The sequence below is a fragment of the Colletotrichum paranaense genome (assembly GCF_030867605.1).
Source record: "Colletotrichum paranaense strain IMI 384185 chromosome Unknown Scaffold_2.1, whole genome shotgun sequence".
NCBI lineage: Eukaryota > Fungi > Ascomycota > Sordariomycetes > Glomerellales > Glomerellaceae > Colletotrichum > Colletotrichum paranaense.
The window spans coordinates 1,407,100-1,421,014 of record NW_026848960.1 but is presented as its reverse complement, the minus strand read 5'-3'; the positions used below and the strand labels follow the sequence as shown (position 1 = coordinate 1,421,014).

At 54.6% G+C, this 13,915-nt stretch overlaps 5 protein-coding genes across 5 annotated transcripts; 3 read left to right on the top strand and 2 right to left on the bottom strand.

Moving 5' to 3' along the window:
- Positions 1-119: 119 nt before the first annotated feature.
- On the bottom strand, positions 120-3,520 carry CPAR01_02359 (protein kinase; the record flags this gene model as incomplete). Its single annotated transcript, XM_060486647.1, has 5 exons — positions 120-484; positions 559-824; positions 908-1,770; positions 1,831-3,346; positions 3,462-3,520. The coding sequence occupies 5 exons, from the start codon at positions 3,518-3,520 to the stop codon at positions 120-122; spliced, it is 3,069 nt and encodes a 1,022-aa protein (XP_060353975.1).
- Positions 3,521-4,461: 941 nt separating this feature from the next.
- On the top strand, positions 4,462-6,065 carry CPAR01_02358 (uncharacterized protein; the record flags this gene model as incomplete). The annotated part of the gene is made up of 3 exons (XM_060486646.1): positions 4,462-4,479; positions 4,632-4,843; positions 4,982-6,065. 3 exons carry the CDS (start codon positions 4,462-4,464, stop codon positions 6,063-6,065), a joined length of 1,314 nt encoding a protein of 437 aa, XP_060353974.1.
- Positions 6,066-6,355: 290 nt separating this feature from the next.
- CPAR01_02357 (MFS monocarboxylic acid transporter) lies at positions 6,356-8,146 on the bottom strand (the record flags this gene model as incomplete). The annotated part of the gene is made up of 1 exon (XM_060486645.1): positions 6,356-8,146. The coding sequence occupies one exon, from the start codon at positions 8,144-8,146 to the stop codon at positions 6,356-6,358; it is 1,791 nt and encodes a 596-aa protein (XP_060353973.1).
- An 833-nt stretch (positions 8,147-8,979) lies between these two features.
- Positions 8,980-11,262, top strand: CPAR01_02356 (F-box domain-containing protein; the record flags this gene model as incomplete). The annotated part of the gene is made up of 2 exons (XM_060486644.1): positions 8,980-9,848; positions 9,930-11,262. 2 exons carry the CDS (start codon positions 8,980-8,982, stop codon positions 11,260-11,262), a joined length of 2,202 nt encoding a protein of 733 aa, XP_060353972.1.
- A 586-nt stretch (positions 11,263-11,848) lies between these two features.
- On the top strand, positions 11,849-13,729 carry CPAR01_02355 (heterokaryon incompatibility protein; the record flags this gene model as incomplete). Its single annotated transcript, XM_060486643.1, has 1 exon — positions 11,849-13,729. One exon carries the CDS (start codon positions 11,849-11,851, stop codon positions 13,727-13,729), a length of 1,881 nt encoding a protein of 626 aa, XP_060353971.1.
- Between the last annotated feature and the right edge of the window lie 186 nt (positions 13,730-13,915).

The following is a 13,915-nucleotide window of genomic DNA, read 5'->3' as shown; positions in this document are numbered from 1 at the left end:
AAGAGATGACAAAAATTTGGGTATCATAACAAGGAAATCTAGGAACTTTCAAGGAATGAGAGGATTGACACATGCTGTGCCAGTGCCAGCAGCCCGGCTTTTCCTTCACATCAGATACCTTAAGGTCCAAAATTCAAATGACACCCAAGATATTGAAGGTTAACAACCGAATGATCTTGCGTCATCGTTCCAATCTGTTGACAACTAGAATCGAATGTTGAATTATATGCGTAGTAAATCTGCTCTTGGTCAATGCTCGTTGCCATGACATCAGTGGACAGTGTCGAGATATTGGACAAGCCCTCGGTCAACGACGGCACTTCGGATTTGATAGACGACTGTGTGAGAGACGGTCGGTCCTGGAATTCGCGAATCCACTTCAGACATATAGTAATCTCCCGCTGAACGCTGTCACAGGTCTGAAATTGTCTCTGTGAGTCCAGGAACTTGCAGAATTTATCCAATTCATCAAGTTCGTCGCGATCTAAACAGTAGTCAGCTGTATATTCGTGCTTGGCCTTACGGCAGCTCCGGCTGAGCAATAAGAAGGACACGTACAGGGTGAAGGCATGACCTCTGGAGATGTCGGTCCGAAGATGATTTTGTAGATCTCCCCCCACTTGCCAGCTCCATTCATCCCGCGCATCTGTCCTTGACAAGAGCTCCACTGAGCGTCGTCCATGTTATCATCGACGATGGCAGGTTGCCTTTGGCATTGAACTTCAGAATTGTAGTGGTTCTTGAGCTTTTCTGCCGATGACAGTCGCACTTGACACCTGCTACATTTGTATCCAGGTTCGCGATGGTTGCGACGAAGGTGTTCCCTATGATGACATGTTAACCGGTGCAATCTCAATCCATCTGCATGATGCGTTACACATATCAGAAGGGGGAAGAGGAAGCTTACTTGAGCCTGTGAAATTCTTGCCAACCGGCTCCTCCACACGACTTCCACTTCCCCTTGCAGTATTTCTCAGGGTCATGCTTGAAATAATGGCATGCAAAAGCGCCCTCTACATCTTGACTGGTTGTCGGTGACTCTGAGACTAAGTCAGAAGAGCTTTCCGCTCCCTGTGTGGTTGCAGAGCTCTTTCTTGGCGGCTTCTGCAACCTACGTCGTTTGACTGCAGACTTCTCGTTGCTGGTGCTACAGCGCCGCTTCACATTCTGGGTGTTTTCAGGAACAGTCAGACTCGGACGAGATATTGGGGGGTCTCCAAAAGAGAACGAGTATTCTTCCAAGTTTGGAGATCCGAGTTGACCCATGTCAGGTGAGATGGTGAGGTTCATGCCTCCATATACAATGTTCGACTGATTCATGGTATTGGCGGAAGACCCAAAAGTTAAACGTGGCTCTGTGGATGAGGCAGCCAAGGGGAAGTCAATCATATTGTCATACTCCGAGTTGTAGGAGCCGGTAGACGAGTAGGAAGAGTTGAACTTTGGTACACGCGTCGAGAATGGTTGACTGCGTTGTGTTGGGCTTGGTACTTCGACCACGTTGACAGTGATTGACCGAGCTTCACGACGCGCGGTCCCAATAGAGAGCTCATGCCTGGATGCCCAACTTGACATTTCTCCTCGAGGAGCTGGCTCTGTGTAGCCTGGGTCGTCTATACACTTTTCGTACATCTTCTCGAGGCTGGAGACAACACCAGCGCACGACATTCGCTTAGAACCATCAACTTCCAGCATCTTGTCTTGAATCAAATCAAGCAAGTCGTGAATGAAGGAACTCGCTTTCGGGGCCCGATGGAGTCGACTGATCCACTGTTCAAGTCTGCATTAGCACCCACGCATAATACGAATACACATCCATCGGGTACTCACGTGAGAGACAGCGGCTTTGAGCTTCACTCGAGTACCCTTTTCCTGGTCTTTAGAAACCTCGAAAAAGGAGTTGTCGAGCCGTTTACCGGTCTTTGTCTGGCGATTGGCGCCGAACTTCTTGACCCCCTTGCGGCCCAGAGTCATCCACGTAGCAGCGACACTCATGACGCAGCCAAGAGACCAAATGTCTGCCTTTTGGCCATCAAACTTGCCAACATCATGCTCTGGAGCACGATACGCCGGTGAACAGCCTGCAGGTCTGTCTCCTTGCGAAGGGTCTGTCCTGCGGTCGATCTGGGATAGGCCAAAGTCCGCCAGCTTCCACTGCCCATTTTCGACGAGGATGTTTTCAGGTTTGATGTCGCCGTGGTAGCCCCCACCGACTTCTTCAGCCGTTTCGTGGTCTCTCGCGATGGAGCGCTTCTTCAGTCGGCAGTAGTGGATCGCCTTCAAGGCCTCGGCGACACCAAGCATTTGCTTCGCGGTCAAGCTCGTAGGCTTCACCGCGCTGGCTGAGTCGCAAGCCAAGGAGGATGGCGGTTCGGTGAAGAGGCCGTGAAGGTCGTGTTCAGCCCAAGGAGTCACCAAGTAGTAGGTATTTCCATGCTTGAAGGTGGCAAGCAGCTCAATTACATGAGGTTGATCGGGGCCGCCAAAGGTCTTGAGGGCTTCCACCTCGCGAGCGTATTCCTCCGGTCCAGCGTTGAGAAGCTGCTTGACTGCGACTGTAGAGACGGGAAAGTCGTGATGGCCGTCGTGAAGGTGGGCCTGATATATGCGGGAGTTCTTGCTGCAACCATTGCGAGGCCCTTGGATTCCATGGGGAGAGTCAGGCATGACGAAAGGCAGGATAGTAGACGCCGGGAAGTTGCGAGTCTCGCTGTCGAGATCAGCCCGCGCAAACACAGGGGCAAGAAACTTCCACTGTGTCTCCTCCAAGAGTATCGACTCGTAGTAACTGAGTCCCATCAAGGATAGATCGAAGCTAGATCGGGCGACTGTAGACCGCACCAATGTGCTCGTCTCTTCTCCCGACGTGGAAGCAAATGCCAATGGAAGTTGCGAATCGTCGAGGTGATTCTGTCTGAAGGCTGCGATGGCATCGGCTCGACCAATCAAGACCAGGATGGCAAATATCTTGGTGTATTTCTTCTCCTTGACGATTGCGGAGGCATACAGGCGGCGCATGAAGTCGGCTCCAGGGCAGGAAGTCCGGAGAGCTCCAAGTATCGACTTCTCGGAAAGAATTCGGTTGATATCGGGCTCGGGAAGGAACTCCTTGGAAGAGTCACCATCGAGACTGAAGGAGCGACACATGGCTCCTTCCAATGCCTGTTTCAGAGGTTTCGTCATCTCCATGGTGTCAGGCTGGAGCACAACTGATGGAAGGATGGGGCATTCATTTTCGGGAGTAGTCTCGATCATGCTAAGAGTGCTGTAGAATGTGGATTGTTGATGGTTGCTGTCTAGTGATACCAATAGATCAAGGCTGGGCGAGGTGAGGTGGAGGGAAATTCTGGCAAAGGGGGAGCAGCATCACTTTAAATGGAAAAAGAATGGCACATTGCACGAGAAACAGGGCGATCGAACGTGCCATTGGTAGCACAAATGCAAGATTCGGTCAAGCATACCGCTTCACCTTTCTTGCGTATCTACGCATATGCGGAGGATTGGACGCGTGAAAATTCATCTTGGGCTCTCAAGATTGGTCAGGTTGAAGTAGGGCAACCAGGCGTCGAGCACCAACTATAGCACAGCCTCAATGCCTCAATGCCTCAACGTAACGGTAGTTGTGTCTCAGTTGGTAGACGGCTCGATCCAATGTCGTCACGAACATCATTCGTAGCGGTTATTGAAGCAAGAACGAGTGGTTCGCATAAGCCGCAGAAAGGGAAATGAACATGAGGAATGTTGTATGAGTGGGAGTGAGTGAAGTTGAAGGAGCTGTTTGCAAAGTCCGAAGTTTAAGTTTACCTCAGGTACCTTATCCGGGGATTAGAGCGGACGCAGTTTAAGGTACCTAGGTAGTTTCCAGGCTGGTTAGTCATCCCCAACCCCACCATCCCCCCTCTCAGGTTAGGTACCTCAGTCTCACACTCACTCTTCAACCCAAACTCACCGTCCATTCCTCAGTGCTCAAGACACACTTGAGATGAGTATAACGTGAGTTTTTTTCAACTGCCATCTCATCTTATAGCAACTCAATTGAGCATCATAAACAAATCAACGCCAACTCGACATTCAAAAACCATCAAATTCAGTTCGTGGACGAAGAGGAATTGAGGAATTTACCTCAAATCCTTAGATAAGCCAACCAGACGGTGAGAGCGCCAAGAAATGCCAAGGAAAGAATCACCTTCTGGGCGCCTATCACCTTCCACCACGCGACCCTCTCGCCTGCTGTTGCTGCTTTTTCGCTCATTGATGTAATCTGTGATCAGTTCTTGCCCAGTCTTGCCGTATCTGTACGAAGTACTTCCTGCTGCGGTGGTTTTCACCCCGCTCCTGGCTGCCCGTCTCTGCTCTGCCTCTCTGCTCACCTTTTTCCTTTTCTCGGCGCTCTGCCCAGGAAAATTCTCGACTCCTCCAAAGTCAATGCAGGAATCAACAACAACGACGCGAGGTCGAACGATGAAGCCAGCGACAAAGGTGTTGGTGATACCATCGACCACTTACCGACCCTAGCACATTCATCTGCTTCTGCCAGAACTCCATCAGCTCTTTCTGCCCATCCACTGCCCAGCAGTCCGCATAGGTCGGCAAAGCCAGCATAACACACCACGCACAAACCTACCGCAAAGCAACCCGCACCCCACACCCCGCCCGCGAACAACCACGGCGCCGAGACCAAAAACCTCACTCGTCGTTGCCGTACTTCCGTGCCAGACGAACCACCTCTCATCGTCCTGCGGAACCTGCGCAGCATCCCACCAGGCAGCGCACGCCGCAGCAGAGCAGAGCAGAGTCCGGCGCGCCCACCGCGCTGCTCTTCTCTTCGCGTCCCGGGACCCAGGTCTTTATACCTATTCGGCCCAGGCCCCAATTGTTCATCGCGGTCTTGGCCCTGCGTGGCCTCTTGCCGGTTTCCCGTCTCCGGGTCCCTCTCAACACGCTTTCCCCTGAACACTTGACGTAAACCAACTCAACCGAGACGAAAGCAACTCCAGTCCATCCCGCCGGCCGGTGTCCCCTACGGATACACCCCCTCTAGAATGAGGCTCTGGTCCTCGAGCCTCATGGGGACCTCCCTCCTCACGGTCCTCGCGGGGTCCGGGCCCGCTCTCGCAACGGTCCCCATCCTAACAGAGGTCTCTCTAAAAGGCTGCGCCGATGTAGACTGCCCGCCCGGCGCCGTCGACGACCTCGTCGGCGAGTCAAACTGTACCCTCGCCGGCTCCGTCCTCCGCCGCGTCGGCATCGCCCCGGAGGTTCTCGACATACCCATAGACGACAAGAACACCACCGACATTCGCAAGCTCTCCCTCACCGTCGCCACCGTCGCCAACTCCCCCGCCCCGGCAAACTCCCCCAGCTGGATAAAGAAGCAGCTCTATACCCAATCCTACTACCTAGGCGCCCCCGCAGGACTGAATCTCTCGTCGGAGAGCTACCCCAAGGGATGCGCCCTCATCTTCCAGCACATGTTCCAGACGTTGCCCACACCGCACGAGGTACCCGACCTCGACACCACAGACTGTAGCCCTTGGCTCCAGCAGTCCTGTATGGACGAGATCACGGGCTACGTAGACGACTTCCGCACCGCCCACTCCAATGACGAGACCCTACCCCGGTGCCAGGAAATCGCAATGTACCTCGAGGAGCGGACGCGTACAGATAAAGATTTCCACTGCAACCTCGTCGCCGGCGCCGTCAACATCACCGGTGTCGACGTCATCGGCCCGGACGCCCCGACCGTGCTGGCGCAGGACGCGGGCGACGCAGACGACAACAACGACTGCCACCCGACGCTGCCGCAGTCGTACGACATGTTCAAGCTGACCGACGTGGAGCTGATTCTCGACGGGGACGGGAGCACGACAAAACCAACAGGCGGGCTGAACGGGTACACGCCCGTCATGAGCGTCTTGTTTGATAAGCTCTTGTATTCGCAATGGATCTGCATGAAGACGATGAGTGAGTACGACCAGGAGAACGCGAGTGCGAGGACGAGCACGCCTCTGGTGGCGGGCCTGATTATGGGGCTTGCGACCTTGGTAGCAATCATGATGCTATGATCGAATAACACAAAAACATAGCGAGAGAACGAGAGAGAGAAAGAGAGACAGAAAGTATGTGTGTGTGCGATGCGAGAGTGACTTTGGATCACGAGAGGGAAAACAGGACTGGCCCGGATATTTTATGACTTTACGCGATTATATACCCCAATGAAACCACGGCAGAATAGATATGACACGCCTTCTTCAACCCAAATGCTCTTGCCCAAACGCCGATACCCATGCCTGACAATAAAAAAGAAAGATGTGTTATGTGATGTAATGTTGTAGTAACAGTGATGTTTGACGAGTTAGATGATGATGCCGCGCTGCGCCCATCCACCCTTGCCCTTCCAGGCAAAGAGGATCATGCCACACGCCACCCATACAGTGACGGCCATGGCCCAGAACGTCGGCGCGTAACACTGCGCGCCATAGCAAAAGACGTCTCCGCCACCGCCGCTGCCGCCGCCGCGCTGGGGAGAGTTCTCAGCGCCAGACTGGTAGACGGCCGAGTACACCAGTCCCCAGAAAGTTGAGCCTAGGGCGGGGAACATGGCGACGATGCCCCAGTTTGTCGCAAAGTTCTCGACGCCCCAGATGACGGTGATGATGATGGGCGTCAGGCTGAAGACGGCGCCGTACCCGGAGCCGATCAGACCGGACACGATCCAGAACCGCTCGCCGTGCTCTTGGATGAGGCCGGAGGCTAGGGCGACCAGGCCCAGGGACAGGATGATGGCGAAGAAGAGCAGGAAGGCGACGCGAGAGATGGTGGGTCTGCCGCGGAGGAAGGGCGACGTGGAGGAGACTTGTAGGTGCTGCGTCTGCGGCGAGGGCGCGAGGAGGTCTGTCAGGGTGCCGGTTGCGAGACGGGCGATGGTGCTGGTGATGCCGACGATGGAGACGTGCGTCGCGGCCGAGGTCGGAGGTCCAACGTAGTGCATGGTGGGAGGGTACAGCGTGCCAATCACGGTGCCCAGGTTGTTGATGAAGGCTTCACCGGGTCCAATCATCAGCAGGAATCCGAGAGCGAAGCACCACATGGTCTTGTCCGTGAGGAAGCTCCTGGTCTCGGCGTTGAGGACGAGCTTCTTCCTGAGCTTGGCATCGTCTTCCGCCGGTCCCAAGACGCCGCCGTCTTCCTCATTGTCGATCTGTCCGATTGCGCCGTAGTTTCTGCTGCGTTCGAGACTGCGGGCACTGAGGAAGGAAGTGCTGCGCTCCAAGAGGCCGCTTCGCTCCAGCTCCTCAACGGCTTCCTCGAATATCTCTTCTTCGTCGACAACCTTTAACGTGAAAGAGCCAGTCACTCCCACCACCAAAAGCAGGATGGCGAGGAAGACGAAGAAGTGGAACACGTCCAAGTCTCCAGCCGAGCCGTCTGGCAAGCGCTCGTAAAAGACGTGACTGCCCAACTGACTGAGCCACATGCCGCTCAACCCAAAGGCGGCAATCGGCACAGCCAGCGCCAGTCCGCGATGCTTTCCCTTGCCAAAGTTCTTGGCGCACGTCGCGACGGCGGCGAGGTACATGGAGCACGTACCGACGCCCACGCAGACGAAAGCAAAGATCATGAGCGGGTACGTCCAGTCGGCGCCGCCGCCGATGCGCCGTCCGGCGTAATCGCGCAACCCGCCGAGGTTCTCCGCCTCGAGCTTCCGGTACGTGCCCGCGGCGATGGCGTATCCGCCGCTGAAGAGTATAGCTGCCAGGAGCGATAAGGGCGGGGTGCCGACGCGGTCGCAGATGTAGCCGAGGACCGAAACGGGGAGGTAGAGGGCGACGGAGCTGCTGATGGCTAGGCCGTTGACCTGGAACTGGGTGTAGTGCAGGCGTTCCTGGAAGATGTGTCCGTACATGGAGAAGACGGTGATGGAGCCCGCGCAGAGGGCCGAGATCAATGCCGCGACGAAGGAGATTGCTCGGAGGGTGGTGGCCGCGCGGGGGCTTGGACGTTTCCGCCTCGGTGGTGTTTGGGAGTCGAAGGAGGATCTCGAGCTGAAGCGGCTGATTGTGGAGGAAGCGTCGTCGTCGTCGTGAGCTCCCGCGACGAGGGTCCGGTCATCGGACGGGGTTGGGGTGTTTGCGGCTCGCGCCATGGTGAATGACGGGTTGGTTGTGTGGGAGGTTCAGTCGGGTTCGGAGATGCGTGGAAGAGAGTACGGATTGTCGAATTGGAGATATGTGCCTTGGTCGGCTATGGGTAGCCAAGGGAAGAACCGACAATTAGACAGAAAAAGAAGGGCAGTCGCTGTTCATTATTGCGCAGATGGAAGAAGTAAGGTGGCCGGATCCGCGAGACTCGAGTCACAAACGACCAAGATCAAACATGACGTGCTCAAGAGGGAGGGCGAGGAGCAGAGAGGAGAAGTCTCGGGTTTGCGGATGACGGATGGACAGTAGCGGACGGGATGGAATTGACTGGGGGGATGGAGGGATGGAGAAGTAGAAGATGGTGGGAGGAGACGGACGGCCCGCGTCGGAGTCAGGAGTTGGAGTCACGATTTCGCACGTCAGCAGGTCGCTTCTGTCACCTATAATGATGTCGTGCTCGTCGGGCCGGTGGACTCTGGAGCGCCGCTTAGGCTGTTTGAACGCTGCTGGACTGTTGTCCGGCGGGCCCGTTTGTCACTGACATGGCGCTTGGGCACAGAGCTTAGGCTGTCCGTAGTACCGTACCGTGTCGCTAACCAGGTGGCTGGTGGACCGTGGAGGGAGGACAGCGAGCTAAAAGCTGGGGTGAGCCAGGCACCAATCGCTTACCTAAACTTGCCTTTAGCGAGATCGGAGTCCGGTAGACTCCCCGCCGATGTCCCACCTCAGGTACCTCCCTAGGTACCTTGTGGGGCCAAGGTCGATTAGGTACACTGATTAGATAAGACAAGAACCACCAACCAAACTCCATCTACATCCATCCAGGTGCACTCTCAAGATGTTCTCTTTTGGCTTGGCCAGTCGTCATCGGCCTATCTGCCAGAACACCGATTCTGATGTTGCAAGCACCAAAGTCAAAGTCAGGATGGAATTTTCCAGTGGTTCGCATGATGGTGTACTCGCTGAACAGCTTGTAAAGCTCACCAATGCCGATGGATCTCCCAATACAGCCCTCCGGCACGCCAACCTAGACAATCTTGTCTCGAGACTAACGCCCTGGGAACTTCTATATCTCAGGCAACTGACATTAAAGAGCACAATCAAGTTTGCAGAGATGCATCATCTTCCGGATGAAGTCGTTGCTATGATAGCACAGTATCTGCGCCTTGGCGATGCACTTAGGTGCACTCAGGTTTCCAAAGTATGGCGAGCCAAATGGACGTCCGACACCGTCGCCAGAGAAATCGCCCAGATTTCCTTTCCTGGTTTAATCGCTGCGTCTCCAGATGCGTCGGCTTGGGATCTCTTGCGTCCTGTAGCCCAAAAGGCCACAGCCCGGAACGAAGGCAAACTCACCTCCTGGCTTTCCATCAACACGGCCGATGTGCCTCTGCTAAAATGCAGCGCCCTGAAATACGATCAGCGCAGCCTCAAGTTTGCCAAATCTAAGCCTACACCTACACCCTCGAGATTTTTCAAGAATACTCGAGAGGTAGACCTGAGGACTCATCTCGGCTTCGCCTACTGCAGTCGAAAAGTCGCCTGGCAGTGGGATTCCTACCGTTTCTTCGTTGACGACATCCGAGCCATGACAAGGAAGCTTGTTTCACTTCCCGACCTCGTGGTGAAGGGAGATAAGGACTTCATCGTGTATACCATGACGGAGAATCTCTTAATCCTCGTTGACCAATATAGCATGAGGGCTCTGTAAGTTGTTCGACAACATATCATTCATCACTACATTAGAAAGACACCGAGTCATATTTCAAATCCAGCTAATCGTCTCAGTATCGTATACGATCTTGTCAAGGACCAGCACCGTCGTGTTACACTTCCTAGGCACATGACGGATCTACAGGCCCATAAAGATACGTTCGTCGTCATTTTCAACCCCGACTATTTACATGGCGATGATGAAGCTGAACCAACCCCGCCTCATGTCTGGACCTGGTCTACTGGACTTGTCAAGCTCCAGGTTCCTATCTCTCCTGCAGCCCATGAACGGCACGGCCTCGGCTTTCCATGGGAGGAGCATGTATGCCGAGGCGTGGATATAAACAACGGTTTCATTTTTCACCCAACAAAACCTCACGTTCTCTACTTCGTCAGTGTGTTTCTCGGCACCTCTAGGCTGAGTGACGAAAGGAGTGAATGTGATTCTACAGTTGAGGTTGAAGAAATCGATACCGACACACATCAATTCGTCACCCTTGAACTCCTTGTCGAGATTCACAAATTCGAAAACATGAAGTTTGTCAAAACTTTCCCATATAAACTCACCCGAAGATACAAGATTCAAAATGTGCCACGCTTTGCAACACATTGCCGACCAATGAACTCCTATGGACTTTTCAACATTAGCAACATATACAGGTCGATTTCGAAGAGTCTTTCCACCGTCAAGAGCGAGCTGCCCGGAAACGAGGCTGTAAGGACGCCCAGTCTTCCCGTGAGAAGCATCAACTTCAACACAGTGACGGAGTCATTCATTGTAGAAAAGAGGGTCCTGAACGGCATGCGGATGCCGATCTGGGATTTTGGTAGTCGTGACCCATCACAGACTGGCGGCATCTTGTGGAACGACTCGATCTATTACATTCAAAACAAATTGCCCATCCTCGCGGGCGACAACAAACCTCGATGGAGGCATGAATTCGAGGGTAACGGCCAAAGATCAATCTGCATCGCCAACAAGTCATCAACGGTTGTCCTGGAAACCAACAACCCTTGGTTCAAAGAGTCGGAGGCATTCCGGACCATTGCGGTGGACGATGACTTCGTGGTTGGCCTTTCCAGACGGGGTTACGTCGTGTACAACTTTGGCGACTCAAGTCTGAAAGGAGGGCCTTGGTGCGAACCCCATGAGGTGCGGCTTTACATGGACAACAAGGACACGAAATGTCCCGTTTGGGGTTGCCCGGGGCCGAACAAGTCTAGCACATGCCAGGTCTGCAGTAATGACATCGGTAATACCGCTGTCTACAACATGTATGAGTTGTCGGACGAAGCCGAAACCTACCATCATTATTACGGCGACGGCGACTCGGATTCCGACGATGACGATGCGGGCTTTGGCCAGGCCAGTTCCAATCTCTTTCCACGAAGTTTACGCTGGATGTGATCGTTGCCGCACTGAATCGGTTGCATTTTCGATAGACGTTGTGCTTGGAGAGGAAGAAAGATAGAGAGTGCCAGAAAACACTATCCGAAAGAATACACCTTCCGAGTAATCGTTGACAGCAGTAACGAAACTGGAGGAAACGAAAGAGTAATTGTTGGTTATGCAACACAGCTATTTTTCTGAGGCTCAAAGGTGGTTTCAGGCATCCCGTGACAAAGAAAATTTACCCAGAACCATGCCAGTTGTTTTGTAGGTCATCATTTCTGCCATCACTTACATACGAGGCACCGTGATACTCAATGTTTCCTGAGACAGCTGGTTTCAGCTGGCACCACCTGGGCGCTCTGGGCCAATTTTCGCTGCTGCTAGCCGGGAGGTTACATTTGGTCTAACCAACGGTGTAGGACTGACTTCAAGCTTCGCAACGGTCAGCAAATGTCCCCGCTTCTCAGCTTCGGTCTACGGAATTGCGCACACATGGAATCACCAGCAACATGACATGACGTGCCTTACCAAACCTAGCTGATCCAAGCGCGAGATACATGTCTCCACCGCGGCATCTTTCGACCCTGCCGCGCTACGTGCGATGCGCCTCATCAACACCCGCACCTTGGCCCTGGCCGAGTTCTTTGGCGACGAGATCCCGCGGTACGCCATCGTCTCTCACACGTGGAGCCACGATGAAGTGACGTTTCAAGACTGGAAGGAGGACCTATGCGTGGCGAGAGAGAGGGAAGGGTTTCGCAAGATTGACATGGCCAGGATTCAGGCGATTGACGATGGACTCGATTATCTCTGGATCGACACCTGCTGCATCAACAAGGAGAGTTCGGCCGAGCTGTCCGAGGCCATCAACTCCATGTTTGCGTGGTACGAGTGCGCCGTGCGGTGCTACGCCTACCTCTCGGACGTAGACCACGCGGAACGACTAGACGGGCCCGCCGGCGACGCAGAGCACAGCTTCGACATCCTTTCGCGGAGCCTCTGGTTCACCCGCGGCTGGACGCTGCAAGAGCTCCTAGCCCCGCGGGAGGTCCTCTTCTTCGCCCGCGGCTGGAGCCTCCTGGGCACCCGCAAGCTCCTCGCGGGCGTCATCCAGAGAATCACAAACATTGACTGGAAATACCTCCAGCCGCGAAGCAGGAAACGCCTGTCCGACGCCAGCGTCGCCGAGCGCATGTCGTGGCTGTCGTGCCGCAAGACGACCCGCAAGGAGGACATGGCGTATTGCATGCTCGGTATCTTTGACATCAACATGCCTCTCCTCTACGGCGAGGGCGCGAAGGCGTTTGCGCGGCTGCAGGAGGAGATACTCAAGACGTCGACAGACCAGTCGCTGTTTTGCTGGTCCTGGACGGAGAGCGACCCGGGTTCCTGGGTCAGCATGCTGGCGCCGTCGCCGCGCAATTTTAGAAATGGGCAGGATTATCACCCGGCGCACGACGCCTCGAGCAGGCCGGTGCCGTATTCCATGACCAACTTTGGTTTGTCGATACAGTTGATGCTGGTGCGTCCCGCCAACATCCGCATCTCCAACTTCGGCTTCCGGCCTCCAGAGTGTATCGGCATCCTATCCGCCAGTACAAAGGGCGGCCACCTCATTGGGGTTCCCCTGGAGAGCACCGGCCTGGTGGACACGTACAGAGTCGTCCGAGACTTCCCCCGACCCATCTCGCTGCGATGGAACACGCGCGATCTAGGGCTCCTAAAGTCCGGCAGCAGCCTCAAAGTCGAAGTCCACGACATCTTCGTCCCCTCAAAGGCGCCGGGAAGCGATCTCGGCATCGTCCAGCTCAAGCCGCACGACTCGAGCTTTCACCTGGGCGAGTACGCCATCATGCTCCTTGTCATGCATAGCCGGGGCTCTGGCGTCGAGATCTTTACACGCATCGAGGCGATACCGAGGTACACGGATTCTATGGCGGGGTTCATCACCATGAAGAAGTTTAAGTTCCCGCCGTCACCAACGACAACGACAACAGCGACGACTGGACCAAACTCGGGACTAAACTCGGCAGTCTTCAACGCAGTCGAAGCACACGGCGCGCTCGTCCGACTCCACGCAAACTCCCTCAGCCAAAAGGACGGCGCCCTCTGGATGCTCTTCGGCGTGCTCGTCAATAAGGCAGGGCAGTCGTGGTGGATATTCCGGTACCTGGACGGGCTCGCCTCCACCTCCGGCTCGTCTGCCTCGTCATCGTCGTCCTCTTCCTCTTCGATGACCGAAGCCAACCTGGAGAGGCTGCTGCGGGATGCGGCAACGAATTGGCAGCCTTCGTACCGGGCTAAAGCGTACGTCTCCCCGCAGGCGGTGGAGAGTAGACGCGTGACAAAGAGGGATGCGATCACGATTACGTTTGGGCCCGAGTTCCGTGCCGAGGTGAATGATCGAAAGACGATTGCTAAGGCTGCGCATCTTATTGTTTCGGGGGTCACTGCGGGACTGAAGACGTCGGAGACAATCTGAGATGCTGAAATGATGAAAGATGGAATGATGAAGATAAAAGTATTTGGCTTGGTTGTTTGGGTCTTCGAGCGGGCGAAGGTGGCTTACACCCTCAACACTGAGAAATCAGATGTCATAGATCACAGACTCTTGATAGCGTGTAGAATATGTGCAATTGAAGAGAATAAATATGTACCGGTGGCGGGT